The sequence below is a fragment of the Schistocerca nitens genome, chromosome 4 (assembly GCF_023898315.1).
Source record: "Schistocerca nitens isolate TAMUIC-IGC-003100 chromosome 4, iqSchNite1.1, whole genome shotgun sequence".
NCBI lineage: Eukaryota > Metazoa > Arthropoda > Insecta > Orthoptera > Acrididae > Schistocerca > Schistocerca nitens.
This window is the reverse complement of record NC_064617.1, coordinates 316,162,960-316,181,758: the sequence shown is the minus strand read 5'-3', so window position 1 is coordinate 316,181,758 and position 18,799 is coordinate 316,162,960. Positions and strand designations below refer to the sequence as shown.

The following is an 18,799-nucleotide window of genomic DNA, read 5'->3' as shown; positions in this document are numbered from 1 at the left end:
TCCATACATGGCTACACTCCATACAAATACTTTCAGAAACGACTTCCTGACACTTAAATCTATACTCGATGTTAACAAATTTCTCTTCTTCAGAAACGATTTCCTTGCCATTGCCAGTCTACATTTTATATCCTCTCTACTTCGACCATCATCAGTTATTTTACTCCCTAAATAGCAAAACTCCTTTACTACTTTAAGTGTCTCATTTCCTAATCTAATCCCCTCAGCATCACCCGATTTAATTTGACTACATTCCATTATCCTCGTTTTGCTTTTGTTGATATTCATCTTATATCCTCCTTTCAAGACACTGTCCATTCCGTTCAACTGCTCTTCCAAGTCCTTTGCTGTCTCTGACAGAATTACAATGTCATCGGCGAACCTCAAAGTTTGTACTTCTTCTCCATGAATTTTAATACCTACTCCGAATTTTTCTTTTGTTTCCTTTACTGCTTGCTCAATATACAGATTGAATAACATCGGGGAGAGGCTACAACCCTGTCTCACTCCTTTCCCAACCACTGCGTCCCTTTCATGCCCCCTCGACTCTTATAACTGCTATCTGGTTTCTGTACAAATTGTAAATAGCCTTTCGCTCCTTGTATTTTACCCCTGTCACCTTCAGATTTTGAGAGAGAGTATTCCAGTTAACGTTGTCAAAAGCTTTCTCTAAGTCTACAAATGCTAGAAACGTAGGTTTGCCTTTTCTTAATCTTTCTTCTAAGATAAGTCGTAAGGTTAGTATTGCCTCACGTGTTCCAACATTTCTACGGAATCCAAACTGATCTTTCCCGAGGTCCGCTTCTACCAGTTTTTCCATTCGTCTGTAAAGAATTCGCGTTAGTATTTTGCAGCTGTGACTTATTAAACTGATAGTTCGGTAATTTTCACATCTATCAACACCTGCTTTATTTGGGATTGGAATTATTATATTCTTCTTGAAGTCTGGGTATTTCGCCTGTCTCGTACATCTTGCTCACCAGATGGTAGAGTTTTGTCATGACTGGTTCTCCCAAGGCCATCAGTAGTTCTAATGGAATGTTGTCTACTCCCGGGGCCTTGTTTCGACTCAGGTCTTTCAGTGCTCTGTCAAACTCTTCACTCAGTATCTTATCTCCCATTTCATCTTCATCTACATCCTCTTCCATTTCCATAATATTGTCCTCAAGTACATCGCCCTTGTATAAACCCTCTATATACTCCTTCCACCTTTCTGCCTTCCCTTCTTTGCTTAGAACTGGGTGGCCATCTGAGCTCTTGATATTCATACAAGTGGTTCTCTTCTCTCCAAAGGTCTCTTTAATTTTCCTGTAGGCAGTATCTATCTTACCCCTAGTGAGACAAGCCTCTACATCCTTACATTTGTCCTCTAGCCATCCCTGCTTAGCCATTTTGCACTTCCTGTCGATCTCATTTTTGAGACGTTTGTATTCCTTTTTACCTGCTTCATTTACTGCATTTTTATATTTTCTCCTTTCATCAATTAAATTCAATATTTCTTCTGTTACCCAAGGATTTCTGTTAGCCCTCGTCTTTTTACCTACTTGATCCTCTGCTGCCTTCACTACTTCATCCCTCAGAGCTACCCATTCTTCTTCTACTGTATTTCTTTCCCCCATTCCTGTCAATTGTTCCCTTATGCTCTCCCTGAAACTCTGTACAACCTCTGGTTCTTTCAGTTTATCCAGGTCCCATCTCCTTAAATTCCCGCCTTTTTGCAGTTTCTTCAGTTTCAATCTGCAGTTCATAATCAATAGATTGTGGTCAGAGTCCACATCTGCCCCTGGAAATGTCTTAAAATTTAAAACCTGGTTTCTAAATCTCTGTCTTACCATTATGTAATTTATCTGATACCTTTTAGTATCTACAGGATTCTTCCAGGTATACAACCTTCTTTTATGATTCTTGAACCAAGTGTTAGCTATGATTAAGTTATGCTCTGTGCAAAATTCTACAAGGCGGCTTCCTCTTTCATTTCTTCCCCCCAATCCATATTCACCTACTATGTTTCCTTCTCTCCCTTTTCCTACTGACGAATTCCAGTCACCCATGACTATTAAATTTTCATCTCCCTTCACTACCTGAATAATTTCTTTTATCTCGTCATACATTTCATCAATTTCTTCATCATCTGCAGAGCTAGTTGGCATATAAACTTGTACTACTGTAGTAGGCATGGGCTTTGTGTCTATCTTGGCCACAATAATGCGTTCACTATGCTGTTTGTAGTAGCTAACCCGCACTCCTATTTTTTTATTCATTATTAAACCTACTCCTGCATTACCCCTATTTGATTTTGTATTTATAACCCTGTAATCACCTGACCAAAAGTCTTGTTCCTCCTGCCACCGAACTTCACTAATTCCCACTAGCTGCATGTCCTCGGGAAAAATTACGGCTGTAGTTTCCCCTTGCTTTCAGCCGTTCGCAGTACCAGCACAGCAAGGCCGTTTTGGTTAATGTTACAAGGCCAGATCAGTCAATCATCCAGACTGCTGCCCCTGCAACTACTGAAAAGGCTGCTGCCCCTCTTCAGGAACCACATGTTTGTCTGGCCTCTCAACAGATACCCCTCCGTTGTGGTTGCACCTACGGTACGGCCATCTGTATCGCTGAGGCACGCAAGCCTCCCCACCAACGGCAAGGTCCATGGTTCATGGGGGAAGAAGGTGTATAATCATAAAATACATATCTCTAAGAAATCGTTAAATTCTAATTTTTGTCGAGAGAACCACCGACTCAGTCTTCGATGATTTACATATAAATTCTCAGCTACCTGAATCAAATTAATGTTATCACTGAATAATATCAAATATTATTATAAGAAATATAAATTGCATACATGTAATGTCTTTTGAAACTTTTATACACAGATGCTACAAACTACTGCAACTCACCATTCCTGCACCGTGTGACATCACATTCCTGCTTCTTCTCTACAGCTCACCAAGTTCATTGTCCAATCTACTGCCTCTCTTGAAAAATCCATAGTACTGGAAATGTTGGCAAGTGTGATACACTGCTGGTTTTAACAGAAGACTCAGTAATTCTATCCACGAAAAACTCTGTTGTAATAGAAATTTAAATCGTTTTTAGTTTCGTGGGCAGAAATGAGATTTAAGACCATTGCCAAGTACTGGGAGTACAAGACACTTCACTTTCTTCAGTCCCCCAAGCGTATATGGGAAGTCAAAGCTATCAAGTGTCCACTAAAAATACACTTCACCGTTTCTTCTGGGGAATTGAGGGAGAATTGTTGCCCAAGTATGTTCTGATAGGTCAGCACTTTATAAGAAGTGCTAGCCAGTCACTGAGCTGTTCCTTCCCCCCCCCCCCCCCCCTCCCCCCCCATGCGTGCGAAAAAGAACACACACACACACACACACACACACACACACACACACACACACACACACACACACACACACACACAGATATTCTGTCTAGTTTTGTGTATTTACCTACATTAAATTCTGTTCTTCTTCTTTGTCTGTTAGATTTTTGTGAGCTACTGTTTTTTTCTTCTAAATATCTGTTTTAGTTATTGGTGTATTACTCCTAATTATCTCTGTTCTGTGATTTTCTGAGACAGTATTTGGTGCACAGCCTTTTCTAGCTGCTCCCTGGGAGGACTATTACATTTCCTTGTTGCAGAAACCCACTTGCACCAGTGTTCTGGCCTTCAGGGTGGTCATTTATGAGAATCTACTTCTTCTTTGAGCTCCAAATGGCAGCTCTAGCCACTCGCGGCACTCTCCTGTCCCTCACCCCCTCCTCCTCCCTCCACTCTCACTGCCCAGAAAAGCCCTACACACACACACAAACACACACACACACACACACACACACACACACACACAGTCCAAGTGCCTAGTTTATGTATAATGTATTTTAATAACTTGTCGGGAGGATTGTATCATTACACCCAGCACTAATAACTCCATCCACATCATTCTTACTTTTCCTCAGGTTAAAAGTAATTACTCTCAAATTGAAAAAAATTGTGCGCTGTTTATACTTGTCACTGCTTCACAGCAAAGACAGGGGCTATTTGGGGCCACTATAGATAACTCTTCCAGTCATTGCTTCTGCTAAGAGATTTCAGTGCACCTAACAAGCTGTGGGGCTTTGCCAGTACCTGCCTGTAGAGTTAAATTATGGAGAGCTCATCATAGAGCCATTTTTCTTACAAACTAAAAACTGGGTGACAGCACAGAACTCTGCTTTTCTCAGTCACTGACCTCTTCTTACTTGCTGCTCTTAATAGCACTCCGCATCCCTAAAAACAAAAAAACAAAAAAAAAAAAAAACTTGTTTATAAATAACTAAAAATGAAAAGCAGCATTATGCAATAGACAAATCTGCAGTGAATATTTTGGTTCATATTTTGTACATTTGTCCTACATCAGCTATGGAAGTGGGGGGAGGGGCTACTGTGTAACTTTTTCCAAATATTGTAATTACTTTTTTGGAATTAGAACTCCCTAATGTGAATTCATGTACCTGAAATAGTAATGCCGAAAGGAAATCTGTCCAAATGGATGCATAGCAGTATACTCAACGTCTACAGCCAGCCAGCTAGCTTTCTGTGTTTTGAGCAGTATAACATTGTCCAGAACAAAGCGATTAACTTTTTCAGTGGTTTTTCTATGAAATCTTATTAATAGTCTTTTGAAATACGTAACAGCTTTACACTGTAGTCTTACTGTATTTAAAGGAGAAGTGTCTAATGGGAACCATGTGTCCTGGACACATATTAAGGATGCGGGAACTAATTGAATTCATTGTTTTAAATCTTTGAGAGTTACTACTTGAACTTTCATGCATCTTTTGGCTTCACAGAGTGATTGTATTATGTCACCTGTCACTACCTGGTATAAGGATGGAAAGGATAATAGGACTGCTAAATAAGGACTTTCATTAATCACATTTTTGATAGCTTTTTATGTCTTAATAAAACCTGTGTCCATTACTTCTATCATCATGCGATTTAGACCAAAAAGTAATTACTGCTCTCTTTGTGTGCTATCTGAAAGATACTTGATCACTTTGCTATAGTAACCTTAACAAAGCAGGTGTAGAATAGTTAAAAATGTGTGTGCATGTGGGTGTCAGCATGCATTTTTTTAATACCCTTGTTTTAACCTCCTCTTTCAATAGGATAAATACAAACGTGCACTTGCTGATGGAGAGAATCTCAGGAGAAGAATGATGAAGCAGATAGAAGATGCGAAATTGTTTGGCATCCAGAGCTTCTGTAAAGACTTACTTGAGGTATGTGTAGAGAGTTCGTGTTTCAAGATGCTGTTCAGTGCCTTGTATCTTTTTGATATGCAGCTTCAGTAATGACAAATAATGTGTGGAATGCTTTTACTTGTATACTGCATATTTTTGTCAAGTTGTAGGTAAAACAGATTTATGGAAAGGATATTTCGCTATGCACAGCTGTTAGTTGGGCCACAGTGGCTGGAGATGTTGGCTGTGTGTGTGTGTGTGTGTGTGTGTGTGTGTGTGTGTGTGTATTTCTGAAGAAGGGCTTTTGGCCAAAAGCTTAGATGTTCAGTAGTCTTCTCATTATGCCTGTGTGTGACTCAACATCTCCTCTATGTGGTGAGTAGCACTCTATCCTTTTCATAATACCGCTGTTAGTCCATCCAGGACTTTCCATTATCTGGCAAACAAACCTGACATAATTAAGTTGGCTGACACAATGACTTACATGTAATGGTAATTAAGTAAATGAATACTAATATGTGATGTCCCTGGTAAAAGTTAAGAGTGAATACTTGCTGTTTGGTGTTTTGTGAAGCAGTGTTGATAGCACACATTGAGAGGTATGGTGCCTATCCACAAGGTGTGTCCACAGCTGGTTTTAAATAACCAGTAAGACAATAGAAGTTATCTGATATCATACTTACCGATGAATTGCTACTATGGTATCTTGTCTCATGATTGAAGTATGACCTAATGATATGCATTGTATTTTTTTTTTTTTAATGGCAGCAAGCAGCTTGATTTTCGTCATCCAAGTTAAACTCTTAACTTACCAAATCATGCACCATTGTAGTAGCAAAATTAAAAATTAGTTGCTGTTCATGTGACTGACACATTCTACTTCCATTCACTAGTATTCTGATTGACTAATTCCTTCATGTGTCGTTCCTATGGGTGCTTAGGATATGCTACTATCAATTAGAACTGCAAAGCACTGAAGGTATAGCCAAAAATAAGGTGAATTTTTTCTCATTTGAAAGATTATGAGATGATTTAGTAAATTAAAAATGTGAATGAAAGTAAAGTAGTGTTGTATATTTAAAACCAGTATTTGGTGAAGCTGCCAGATGCCTTAATAATAGTTAATAACAGCCTCTTGACACTGCAGTTTTAGGTTGCTTACCTCAGAGTCTAAAGTTTGGTAATATTAACTACTGTATGACCCATGAGTGAGGTGCTAACTGTCAAAGTTAGGCAACATTTCAGGCTAATGAAATAGGAAAGGAACTATTGCTACTCGTTTAACGTAAAAAAGATTTCGAAAAGTCTGTACTACACTTGAAGGAGCTTTGTTCTGTTGTACTGCAGCTTCAGTAGTGTACTGAACAAAGTGAACCACATTTATTTGTAAATCTTTGGTGATGGAGAGTTCTTGTTGAGAGTACCCATGGTCAGAAACACGCAAGGATATCTATAGCATTCTGTCTAATCATGGTGGGCTTCAATTTGGTATTGTGCTGTATATGGTACTGTAAAGTGACTCACATGTGTGTGACAGTTCTGAATTGTTTGAGCACTGATTTTATGTATGTTCGTACACTGATGGTGATGGAAAGATGATCCAGTCCGCCATTAATATCTTAGTAGACGTGAGGGAATATCAGTTTGGATTCTGGAGAAATGTAGTTAATACACATAACAATAATAACCCAGCAACTTCCTTAGAAGATAGACTAAGTAAAGACAAATCTATGTTTATAGCATTCATAAATTTAGAAAGTCTTTTGATGATGATGACTGAAATACTCTGAAATTGTGAAGTTAGCTGGGATAACATATTTGGAGTGGAAGGCTATGAGCAACTTTTACAGAAATTAGATTGCAGTTATGAGTTGAAGTACATTAAAGGAAAGCAGTAGTTAAGGAATAGTGAGATGGGGCTGTAGCCTGTCTGCACATTGAGCAACCAGTATAGGGCATTGAGCAAGCAGTAAAGGAAACAGAGAAATTTCAAAAGGGAATTAAAGTTCATGTAGAAAATATAAACCTTTGGGGTTTCAATGATGATGTAACTCTGTCAGATGGCAAAGGACTTGAAAGATCTGTTGAACAGAACACCACCGTCTTGGAAAGAGGGTTGTACGATCAACAAAAGTGAGACAAGGGTAATGGAATATAATTGAATTAAATCAAGTGAAGTTGAGGGAATTAGATTAGTAAATGACATGCTAAAAGTAGTAGAGGAGATTGTTATTTGCGAGGAGATGTGTTCTCTCGGTGGCAGTTAAAGTAACAATGGCTGAAGTAGACAAGATATAATTTGCAGACAAGCAATAGCAAAAAACATAGTTCTGGGAAAAAGAAATTTGTTAACATTGAGTGTAAATTAAAGTGTTAGAAATTCTTTTTGAAGGTATTTGTCTGGAGTGTAACCTTGTACAAAAGTGAAAATGTGGATGATAAACAGATCAGTCAAGAAGAGAATTGAAGCTTTTGAAACTTCTGCTTAGGGTACAACTCATTTGAAGCAAAGGTTACATTCTGTAATACAAATTACGAACATTTTACACAACATTTTTATTGACTTGTGAAGTTTGATAACATTTGTGTTGTTTCTTTTCGGTGTAAAATTTCATTAACAGTACTATAGACACCTTAAATCACTGTGACTCAGTAAGTGGTCAACTGTTTGATTATAGTTTGTGATAAATGGCTCAACTTCAAATATTACACTATGCAGATTTACATTTTTATTGAGTACACTGTTAGGTATTACTTTTTTCATAAAATATTTATGTATACTCTTTCCAATATCAACAGTTTCTACAGCCCTTGTAACAAAAAGAAAATGGACCATAAAGCATTAAGTAGACAAAGGAAAACGACTTCCATGAATCAGAAATAAAGTACCACACATATAATCAGTATGTGCTTCATTCATAAAAGATTGATTAGCTGGGAGACACGCATGCAGAAGTATACCTGTGTTTCTCAAATCTCGAGGGATCCATTGTCTCCCGGGAACATAAGTTGTATCTGTACAACATTACAAGATCTCTCCTAGCTGTTATTCCATCATTAAGGTATTAAAGAGGTCTTGTTCTCATGATTTGGTAAATTTATATTAATCCTGTGCTCAGATATCGTTCGTGCCGTCAGTTGACCTAATGAAAAGAAGTTGTGTACAGGCTAGTGTGTACTTTGTCTGTGTGGTGTTTAAATTGTTTATGAATCATATTTTTTGAGGAGGAGATTGGCTCCAGTCCAGCATTTGCCGAAACAGATATGGAAAATCACTTAAAAATCAATCTCAAGGTGCCTGATTACTTGACAAACAGTTGTTAATCTGCCATGTGAATTTGATCCTGAGCTGGTCTGCTTCCCTGTCGTGCATGCTGCGTGTGTAGCTGTACTAGCAGATCTCCTGAAAACTATACTGTCAAAATACTTATGCATTTGAGTCATCTATTCTATGTGGCCGTAAAGATACTGCGTATAGACACAAGTGCTCATACTAAAAATGATTCGCTGGTATGACAACATGCTGCATTTGCTTTTTAAGTTTCAAATACAGCAGGTCTATTTCACATAAATAGTTTGTGCTTTGTTAGTAATGACCTTTGCTCATCAGATTGTTTGCTTCCTGACATTATAAGGTTTACTCGTTCTGTTGAAGTTAAGTCATTATGTATTTCTCAAATATATTTTCCGTCTTGCTCATGGGACGATGATATGTGTAGAGACTGTGTTTGAAGTTTTGACCATGAAAGCATTGATTTTAACCAGTGATAATTGTTGGATGAATTTGTTGGATTAAACAACTATAAATGGAAATTGTGTATGAAATTTCTCATGTTTGAGCATTTTTAATTCTTGCAGGTTGCTGATGTGTTGGGGAAGGCAACAGAAAGTGTACCAAAGGAAGAAATTAAAGACACAAATCCTCATCTGAAGAGTTTATACGAAGGTCTTAAAATGACAGAAGTTCAGTTACACAAGGTGTGTGTGTATTTTCTACATAGTTGCAGAGCAGTTTTTCTACCTGGGATTCTTTGTGCTGAGAAAAACTGGTAGAGAGGAAAAATGACTTTTTTAATTGATTCGACTAGATGTAAATTAATAGTGCAATACAGCAAACTGAGTTTTATAGTTGAAAAAAATTAGAATTCATTGCGAGACCAGTTGAGTGCGAGGGGAACAGGGAAGGAAATGACCAGTAGTGGTACAGGGTACCCTCTGGCATGCACCATATGATAGCTTGCACAGTGTGAATGTAGATACGTTGGAAGTCAAGGAATGAAGAAGTGGAATATCAGTGACACGTTAGTGATGATAGCTAAAGAAAATATTGGACAGGAGCACCAAAAACAAGGAACTGAAAAATGAATTTGTTCATTGCTGCCATTTTGCCAGCAACTATGTTATGTAATTTTTTTTTTTTTTTCAAAATAAAAGCAGCCATCAGCTACACTAATGTAATATTTTATTGCAGTTAACTGGCTTTGACAGATTAATGTATCGTATTCAGAAGTTCAGTACTGGCTTATAATATGGATAAGCAGAGGTCAATTGTCTGATACTCATTTGAAGTCTTGTCTGATACTCATTTGAAGTCTGCTTATCCATGCTATAAGCCAGTATTGAGCTTCTGAAGATCACAGTTTAATCTGTTGAAATCAGTTAAATACAATAAAATGTTCCAACTGTGCAGGTATTGTCTGACTTTATTTTGGGGGAAAAAAACTAGAAAATGTGATCCATGAACTGGATACCTAAAGAGGCAAAGAGAAGAAAAAATATACACAGTATAACCCCAATTTTATTTTTGCAGAGTTTACCTTTTTCCCATTTACAACACTTTTTAATTGGTTAGTTGCTTCAAATTCTCTTTGTTCAGAATGATAATTTCCACCCACTTTTAGGTTATCATGATTGTAAATTTCTCGCAGTTTACAATTAATGAAACAATATTAAGGGGAGGAGAGGAAAAAGTGTAATTGAGATATAACAATATTGACAAGGCACTGACTTTCCAGAGGGGTTTGCAAATGTTATGCAGCAAAATTACTTGTGCTCTGGACTCTCTGGCATGGAAATGGTAGAAGTTGTTTCAAAAATTGGAAGTATTCATATTGCAAATGCTTTGTCTCCCTACACGAGCCATTTAACAAAACTGTATGTAGCTTAGTGATTGTGTTATCAAATGAAGTGTCAGTTTGGGCTGAAGCTCAGTATTAGTCTGAATTGAGGGAAAGTTGGCAACAATAAACAAAAGCTATGGCAGTGTGGATGATATACAAACTACCTCCAAAACTCTTGCAAAAAATATATACATGGGAATTGTTGGAATATTATTTCAGGTGGGGGGAGGGGAGAAGTTGACTTTCATTATTTGATTTGCAGAGAGATATTATAACATTATGAGGAGGTATTGAATAGGATTGGGGAGAGGAGAAGTTTGTGGCACAACTTGACTAGAAGAAGGGATCGATTGGTAGGACATGTTCTGAGGCATAAAGGGATCACAAATTTAGCGTTGGAGGGCAGCGTGGAGGGTAAAAATCGTAGAGGGAGACCAAGAGATGAATACACCAAGCAGATTCAGAAGGATGTAGGTTGCAGTAGGTACTGGGAGATGAAGAAGCTTGCACAGGATAGAGTAGCATGGAGAGCTGCATCAAACCAGTCTCAGGACTGAAGACCACCACAACAACAACATTATAACATGGTGTATGGCATATGGTGTGTGTTTTTGTTTTTAAATTGTAACTATTTCTAGAATGATGGTTAGGTAGGGAGCTCAGAGCAAAGCCCAAATAATTTAGATACAGTCATAACTGTTGCACACATTCGGCACTTTTTTAGAAATACCTCTTAATTTCTGAGATCTTACGATGGAACCTCACAGCCCAGTTAAATTTTCACTGTACATTCCACATTAAATTAAGTCCTACAGACTTACATGTGTAATGCCATTGTGTATCTACATATGTATGTACAGTCAACATCTTGCTAACATTACTGGAACATATTCCTGCCATTGCGTCTGCTATGTTATGTAACCAGTTAACATCACCACTTGCCAATTGCTGTTCTGTATTTCACATAAAAAAAAAAAAAAACTTTTATTAGTGTATGATATAGTAAGTACACCCAGGTCTCACATTTCTTTCAGTCTTCTGCTCATTTTTTATATAGTCATCAACACTTTCAAATGTTGTTACGGCGTAGAAAGCCATTTGGGAAAAAAATAGACAGAAATTATTTAAAAAACTTTAATTCTGTATTAGTCCCCTGAAAAGAATATAAAAAGGTGTTGCACTGTAGCAGAAAAGAGGTAGGTGGTTATTTGAAGAAGAATTTTAAGCATTATGTTGAAGTTAGGTGGCTGTTAGAAATGACCACCATTTTGCAGAGAAAGTTCTTGTTTGATAAATCAGAGTGCACTATTACCAGGCGGAAAAATCCATATTACTTACACTATCTGATAAAAAATACCTGGCCACCTATTAATGGACAGTAATATGAGGTGTATTCACCCTCTGCATTTGTAGCGACTTGAACTCTATTTGAGGTGCTTTCAATGGGGTGTCTGAATCTCTATGAAGGAATGGCAGCCTATCATTCCTCAAGAACCAGCTGTAGAAGGTCGTGATGTCAGACGCTGGGGTTTGTAGCGAAGTCGAGATTCTAACTCATCCCAAAGGTGTTCCATCAGGTTTGAGTCAGGACTGGGCAGGCCAGTCCATTTAAAGAACATTATTGCCCACGAAGCAGTGTCCCACAAATGCTGCATTATGTCAGAGTGGATAATTGTGCTGATACAATTGATCATCATCTCCTATCTGGTCCTCTACTATATGCAGTACACAGTTCTATAAAATGTGTTCGTATCCTTTGGCATTTAACGTTTTCTTAGCATAGCAAGGGAATCACATCGAAATTGCAAAAAACATCCCTATACAGTAATTTCACCACCTATTTCCTTCACTGTTGGCACTACACATTACAGCAGGTAACATTCAACAGGCGTTTGCCAAACCCAAACACTTCTATCAGGTCGCCACAGGGTATAGGATGATTCGTCATTCCAAATCACTCATTTCCTGTCATCCATCACATTGAGCTTTGCTTAGCATGGCTACAAAAATGTGTGGCTTATGAGGAGCTAATCGACCATTGTTTTCCATTCATTTGAACTCCTTGTGCACATTTCCTATGCCAGCTGGACTGCTGGTAGCACTTACGAACTTGTGAGTCATCGTCCTGATTTCATGAGATTTTTTACAACCACCCTCTGGAGTGCTTGACAGTCCCTTTTGCCAGTATATGAAATCTGCTGGGTCTCGGTTTAGCTGTGGTTATTACTTTGCATTTCTTCTTCACACACATCACCAACAGTCAATTTTGGTACCTTTAGAAGGTTTGAAATGCTTATGATGGATTTATCACATCCAATGACTAGTTCATATTCGCAATCACTTAGTTCTGACTGACCCTTTCTACTGTTCCTGCTTCTTTGCTGACAACCAGTACTCTCCGCCTTCATATATGATGGCAGGTCTGCCTGACATCTAGTGGTCAGTTTTGTCTTGCATAGGGATGGGCTGGATACTTTTGGTCAGATAGTGTACGTGGTAAAACAAATACTATGATCTGTCTTGCAGAACACGATAACCCTATTGCAAAATAATGGCAGATACATAGGGTGCCAGCCACATGACTGTTGCAGTTGGACCTGTGCTCTGAGTGCTTCCAAAGATCTAGAAATTTGCTTCTATCTAGTTCCTCACCAACTCTGTTACCTTTATCACTTGTTTCTGCCACACTTGATGGGCTCTGCTATTTCTGCTTGTGTTAAATTTCATTTCTATTCAATTTTGTCATTTCTCTATTTCTATAGTACCTGGCTCAAGTGTGGGCTCTACGATTCTTCCTTAAAAAAAAAAAAAAAAAATAAATAAATAAAAAACACGTTCTCTCTATTCCAAATGAATTAATCTCATTTTACGAAAGCTAACAACATATTTGCTTTTCTGCATATAACTGTGAATCTGAGATACTACCTCTTAACTATAGATTTCTTTTTTATCTTTATTTGGTTTCAATTCTGTTGTGGCATGTTCTTTGCATTATAAATCTTTCATAATTCTAGGTTTTTAAGAGACATGGCCTGGAACCAATAAATCCACTAAATGAGAAATTTGATCCAAATCTGCATGAAGCTCTGTTTGAACAGGTAAGTGTTGTACTTACTCATCTGTGTTAGTATGATGTAATGGTTTGTGTCAGTTCTGTTATACTGCTTTAATTCTTACGGGCAAAAGGAAAAACTGACAATAAGGGGAAAAAGGCTATTGATGCTTTAGCTCTACCAGTCAAGGATCTGAGACTTCAATGTGTTGTACAGCAAAGAAATACAATACAAGTGCTGTCATAAATGATAAAATTTGATTGTAGGAGTGCAGAATCGTACTATGGTTAAAGTTACATAAGTGCTGTGATCAGAGAGTTCTAAAGTATGCATAATGTGCAATAAGTGAGGAGTGGGTGGTACATACCAAAAATATGTGCAGCTGACTGGTAAACACAGTGATTCGTGCTGCCAGACCTCCACAGCAATAAGCTTCGACATATGGAGGTCACTCAGAACCTAGGCAGTATGCAGAAAAAGGCAGCCAAAGATAATGGAAAAATATCAGGACATATCACATACTCCTGATGTAGTGATGGTGGAACAGTGACCAATAGACTACTGAAAAATTGTCTGTAGTCACAATTTATTTATGTTCACTACAGAGTAGCAATTTTGATATACAGTACCATCTTCACGGCCATCCCCTTTACGCAGTCATCACTCGTGCATCCCAAATAGATGTGTAAGTATTTGACACAACTACTTGTGGTGCAGGAGTGATGACTGCAAGCCAGGGTTGGCCTGAGGATGATACTGTGTACAAAACTGGTTGCCTGTAGGCAAAATAAATAAACTGGGACTATAGATTAAAACATACTTTTTTGTATTGGAGAGTGTGTGAAGATAATACATGTGTAAGAACTGTTTGGAGATGATAGAAAGGAGGAGCATGTGGACGTAGAAGAAAAATATGGCAATAATACAAATCAAATGTAATTGGGGGAGGGGGGGGGAGGAGGAGATTAGGTGCACAGAGTGAGTCAGTTCTGGAGAAAATGGCTAGGGGGGGGGGGGGAAATTAGAATAGGTTATATAGATTGAAGCACCAAAGGAAGTGGTATAGGCATGCATATTCAAATAAAGATATGTAAACAGGCAGAATACGGCGCTGTGGTTGGCAATGCCTTTATAAGACAGCAAGCATGTAGTGCAATTGTTAGATCGGTTACTGCTGCTACAATGGCAAGTTGTCAAGATTTAAGTGAGTCTCAACGTGGTGTTACAGTCTGCACATGAGCAGTAGGACACAGCATCTCCGAGGTAGCGATGAAGTGTGGATTTTCCCCATTTCATGAGTGTACCATGAATATCAGGAACCTGTTAAAACATAAAATCTCTGACATCGCTGTGGCCGGAAAAAGATGCTGCAACAACAGGACCAATGATGACTGAAGAGGATCGTTCAATGTGTCAGAAGTGCAACTCTTTGGAAAACTGCGCAGATTTCAATGCTGGGCCATCAAGTGACAGCATACAGACCATTCAATGAAACATAATCAGTTTGGGCTTTCAGAGTTGAAGGCGCACTCATGTGCCCTTGATGACTGCACGGCACATAGCTTTACACCTTGCCTGAGCCCATAAACACTGGCATTGGACTGTTGATGACTGGATACATGTTGACTGGTCAGACACGTCTTGTTTCAGATTGTATCAGTCGGATGGACGTGGACGTGTACAGGTATGGAGACAACCTCATGAACCCATGGACCCTGCATGTCAGCAGGAGACTGTTCAAGCTGGTAGAGGCTCTGTAATGGTCTGAGGCATGTGAAATTGGAGCGATGTGGGCTCCTGGTATGTCTAGATACAGCTCTGACAGGTGACACATATGTAATCATCCTTTCTGATCATCTGCATCCATTCATGTCCATTGTGCATTCCGACAGACTTGGGCTATTCCAGCTGGACAATGGTACACCCCTCACATCCAGAATTGCTATAGAGTGGCTCCAGGAACACTCTTCTGAGTTTAAACACTTCTGCTGGCCACCAGACTCCCCAGACGCGAACATTATTGAGCAAATCTGGGATGCCTTGCAACATGCTGTTCAGAAGAGATCTCCATGCCCTTGTATTCTTACAGATTTATGGATAGTCCTGCAGAATTCATGGTGTCAGTTCCCTCCAGCACTACTTCAGACATTAGTCGAGTCCATGCCACATCGTGTTGCGGCACTTCTGCGTGTTCGCAGGGGTCCTAAATGGTATTAGCCAGGTGTACCAGTTTACAAAATTGTTAAGGCTTTCGTGGCCACTTGTTGACAGATTGAACAAAGTTAAGTACTTCATCTTATCTATGTCATAATAGAGTGTTGTTGTATCCAGTTGGTCTCCACCTGGAGCAAGCCAAAGAACCCGCTGTTGTATTGACGAGTTTATCTTTGTTCAATACAACAAACGGTGACAATGCTGGTCGTTATATAAACTCGTCTGTTTGCAAAAGGTTGATGTGTGCAGGTTCACACATGCCTTAGCTGCCTGGGGCTAGCCTTATCTCTAATCCTATTTTTCTGTGTGTTATATCAAGTGTTTACATAGTTAAATGTCCCTTAATGAAGTTATTCAGTTTCAGGTGCAGCAGACTGAATGCCTGCTGCTGAATGTACAACAAATGACTGCCCTCCTCTCCCTATGAGCAGCACTGCCATCAGTTGCTGCACCTAAGTTTCATCCAGACAGTAGTAGGAAGAGAATAGTTATGACAACCTTTTTCAGTTACTGACCGAACATTATGAGAGTCAGGTGCAAGGTTTATATTTTTTCAACTCAAGAAGCAGCCGGCACAGACTTCAAACAGTAGATTGCTGAATCTGAAGGCTAACAAGACAGCATATGTTTAAGAGTTCTTATGGACTAAGTGACAGTAATGTCATCTTCAAACCATGCAGAATATGTCAGATGCATGTATTCACACTGTTATTCTCAACTTGTTGGATCCTGATCTGAAAACAGTTTTGTCTTGTGGAATCTCAAACTATTTTTGGACACAACTGCCATTGATTTTAAGGCTCTGTGTATTTTGTTGTTCAAAGAACACATGACACTCAGTCTAAGGTTAATGCTAGAGTTAAAATAAATAAAAATAGGACTCAGACAAACAGTAAATGTACAGGTAAACACTTTCAGCCCCTTGGTACACAACGTGTACTACATCATACTCCTCAGGGTTTTCTGAATCATGACTGAAAAATTTGTTCTTGTCATGATGCAAAATGTTTCCAGTGTGGAAAGAAAGGTCACATTAAAAGAGTGTGTTTATAAGGCAACCCAGGCCTGAGCAATGTCGGATGCTGTGCAGGCACATGGATGCAGCACAGCTAGCAATAAGTGCATTTTGTAACAGCAAGGCCATTAAACCAACACAAGCAACAGATTGCACTTCCACATCACTTAACTCTTCTGCAGCAGTATGCACACAGGAGAGACTTTTTGTTCAAGTTGTTGTTGTTGTTGTTGTCTTCAGTCCTGTGACTGGTTTGATGCAGCTCTCCATGCTAATCTATCCTGTGCAAGTTCCTTCATCTCCCAGTACCTACTGCAACCTACATCCTTCTGAATCTGCTTAGTGTATTCATCTCTTTGTCTCCGTCTATGATTTTTACCCTCCATGCTAAATTTGTGATTCCCTGATGCCTCAGGACATGTCCTACCAACTGATACGTTCTTCTAGTCAAGTTGTGCCACAAACTTCTCTTCTCCCCAATCCTATTCAATACCTCCTCATTAGTTACGTGATCTACCCACCTAATCTTCAACATTCTTCTGTAGCACCACATTTCGAAAGATTCTATTCTCTTCTTGTCTAAACTATTTATCGTCCATGTTTCACTTCCATACATGGCTACACTCCATACAAATACTTTCAGAAATGACTTCCCGACACTTAAATCTATACTCGATGTTAACAAATTTCTCTTCTTCAGAAACGCTTTCCTTGCCATTGCCAGTCTACATTTTATATCCTCTCTACTTCGACCATCATCGGTTATTTTGCTCCCCAAATAGCAAAACTCTTTTACTACTTTAAGTGTCTCATTTCCTAATCTAATTCCCTCAGCATCACCAGACTTAATTTGACTACATTCCATTATCCTCGTTTTGCTTTTGTTGATGTTTATCTTATATCCTCCTTTCAAGGCACTATCCAGTCCGTTCAACTGCTCTTCCAAGTCCTTTGCTGTCTCTGACAGATTACAATGTCATCTGCGAACCTCAAAGTTTTTATTTCTTCTCCCTGGATTTTAATACCTACTCCGAACTTTTCTTTTGTTTCCTTTACTGCTTGCTCAATATACAGATTGAATAACATCGGGGAGAGGCTATAACCCTGTCTCACTCCCTTCCCAACCACTGCTTCCCTTTCATGCCCCTCGACTCATATAACTGCCATCTGGTTTCTGTACAAATTGTAAATAGCCTTTCGCTCCCTGTATTTTACCTCTGCCACCTTTAGAATTTGAAAGAGAGTATTCCAGTCAATATTGTGAAAAGCTTTATCTAAGTCTACAAATGCTAGAAACATAGGTTTGCCTTTCCTTAATCTTTCTTCTAAGATAAGTCATAAGGTCAGTATTGCCTCACGTGTTCCAACATTTCTACGGAATCCAAAATTATCTTCCCCGAGGTCGGCTTCTACCAGTTTTTCCATTCGTCTGTAAAGAATTCGCGTTAGTATTTTGCAGCTGTGACTTATTAAACTGATAGTTCGGTAATTTTCACATCTGTCAACACCTGCTTTCTTTGGGATTGGAATTATTATATTCTTCTTGAAGTCTGAGGGTATTTCGCCTGTCTCGAACATCTTGCTCGCCAGATGGTAGAGTTTTGTCAGGACTGGCTCCCCAAGGCTGTCAGTAGTTCTAATGGAATGCTGTCTACTCCCGAGGCCTTGTTTCAACTCTGGTCTTTCAGTGCTCTGTCAAACTCTTCACGCAGTATCATATCTCCCATTTCATCTACATCTACATCCTCTTCCATTTCCATAATATTGTCCTCAAGTACATCGCCCTTGTATAGACCCTCTATATACTCCTTCCACCTTTCTGCTTTCCCCTCTTTGCTTAGAACTGGGTTTGTTCAAGTAAGGGTGGCTCAAAGGGCAGTTAAGTTAGATACTGGTGCATCTGTTTCCCCTAATAATGAGACATTAGAAAAGATCATAAGCCCACAGCTACAGCAGCCTACTTCTCTACTGTCTATATACAACAGACATGAAATTCCAGTGCTTAGTGTGTGCAGTTTACCAACAACTTTTTGTGAAGCTATGAAATGTGAATAATTTCATGCACTCAGATCTAGAAACAGTGCAATCTTTTTTGGTTTAGGCTTGTTTTGTTTGTTCAACCTGCACATATAAGACAATGTGTTATGTATCAGTGTTACAGT

At 38.9% G+C, this 18,799-nt stretch overlaps 1 protein-coding gene across 1 annotated transcript in view; it reads left to right on the top strand.

Moving 5' to 3' along the window:
• LOC126253127 (grpE protein homolog, mitochondrial) overlaps positions 1-18,799 on the top strand; it is a 53,828-nt gene that overhangs the window by 19,171 nt on the left and 15,858 nt on the right. The window contains exons 3-5 of the mRNA XM_049954256.1: positions 5,161-5,274; positions 9,094-9,213; positions 13,370-13,453. Coding sequence (XP_049810213.1) covers positions 5,161-5,274; positions 9,094-9,213; positions 13,370-13,453 — 318 coding nt within the window. The remainder of the gene's footprint in view (positions 1-5,160; positions 5,275-9,093; positions 9,214-13,369; positions 13,454-18,799) is intronic.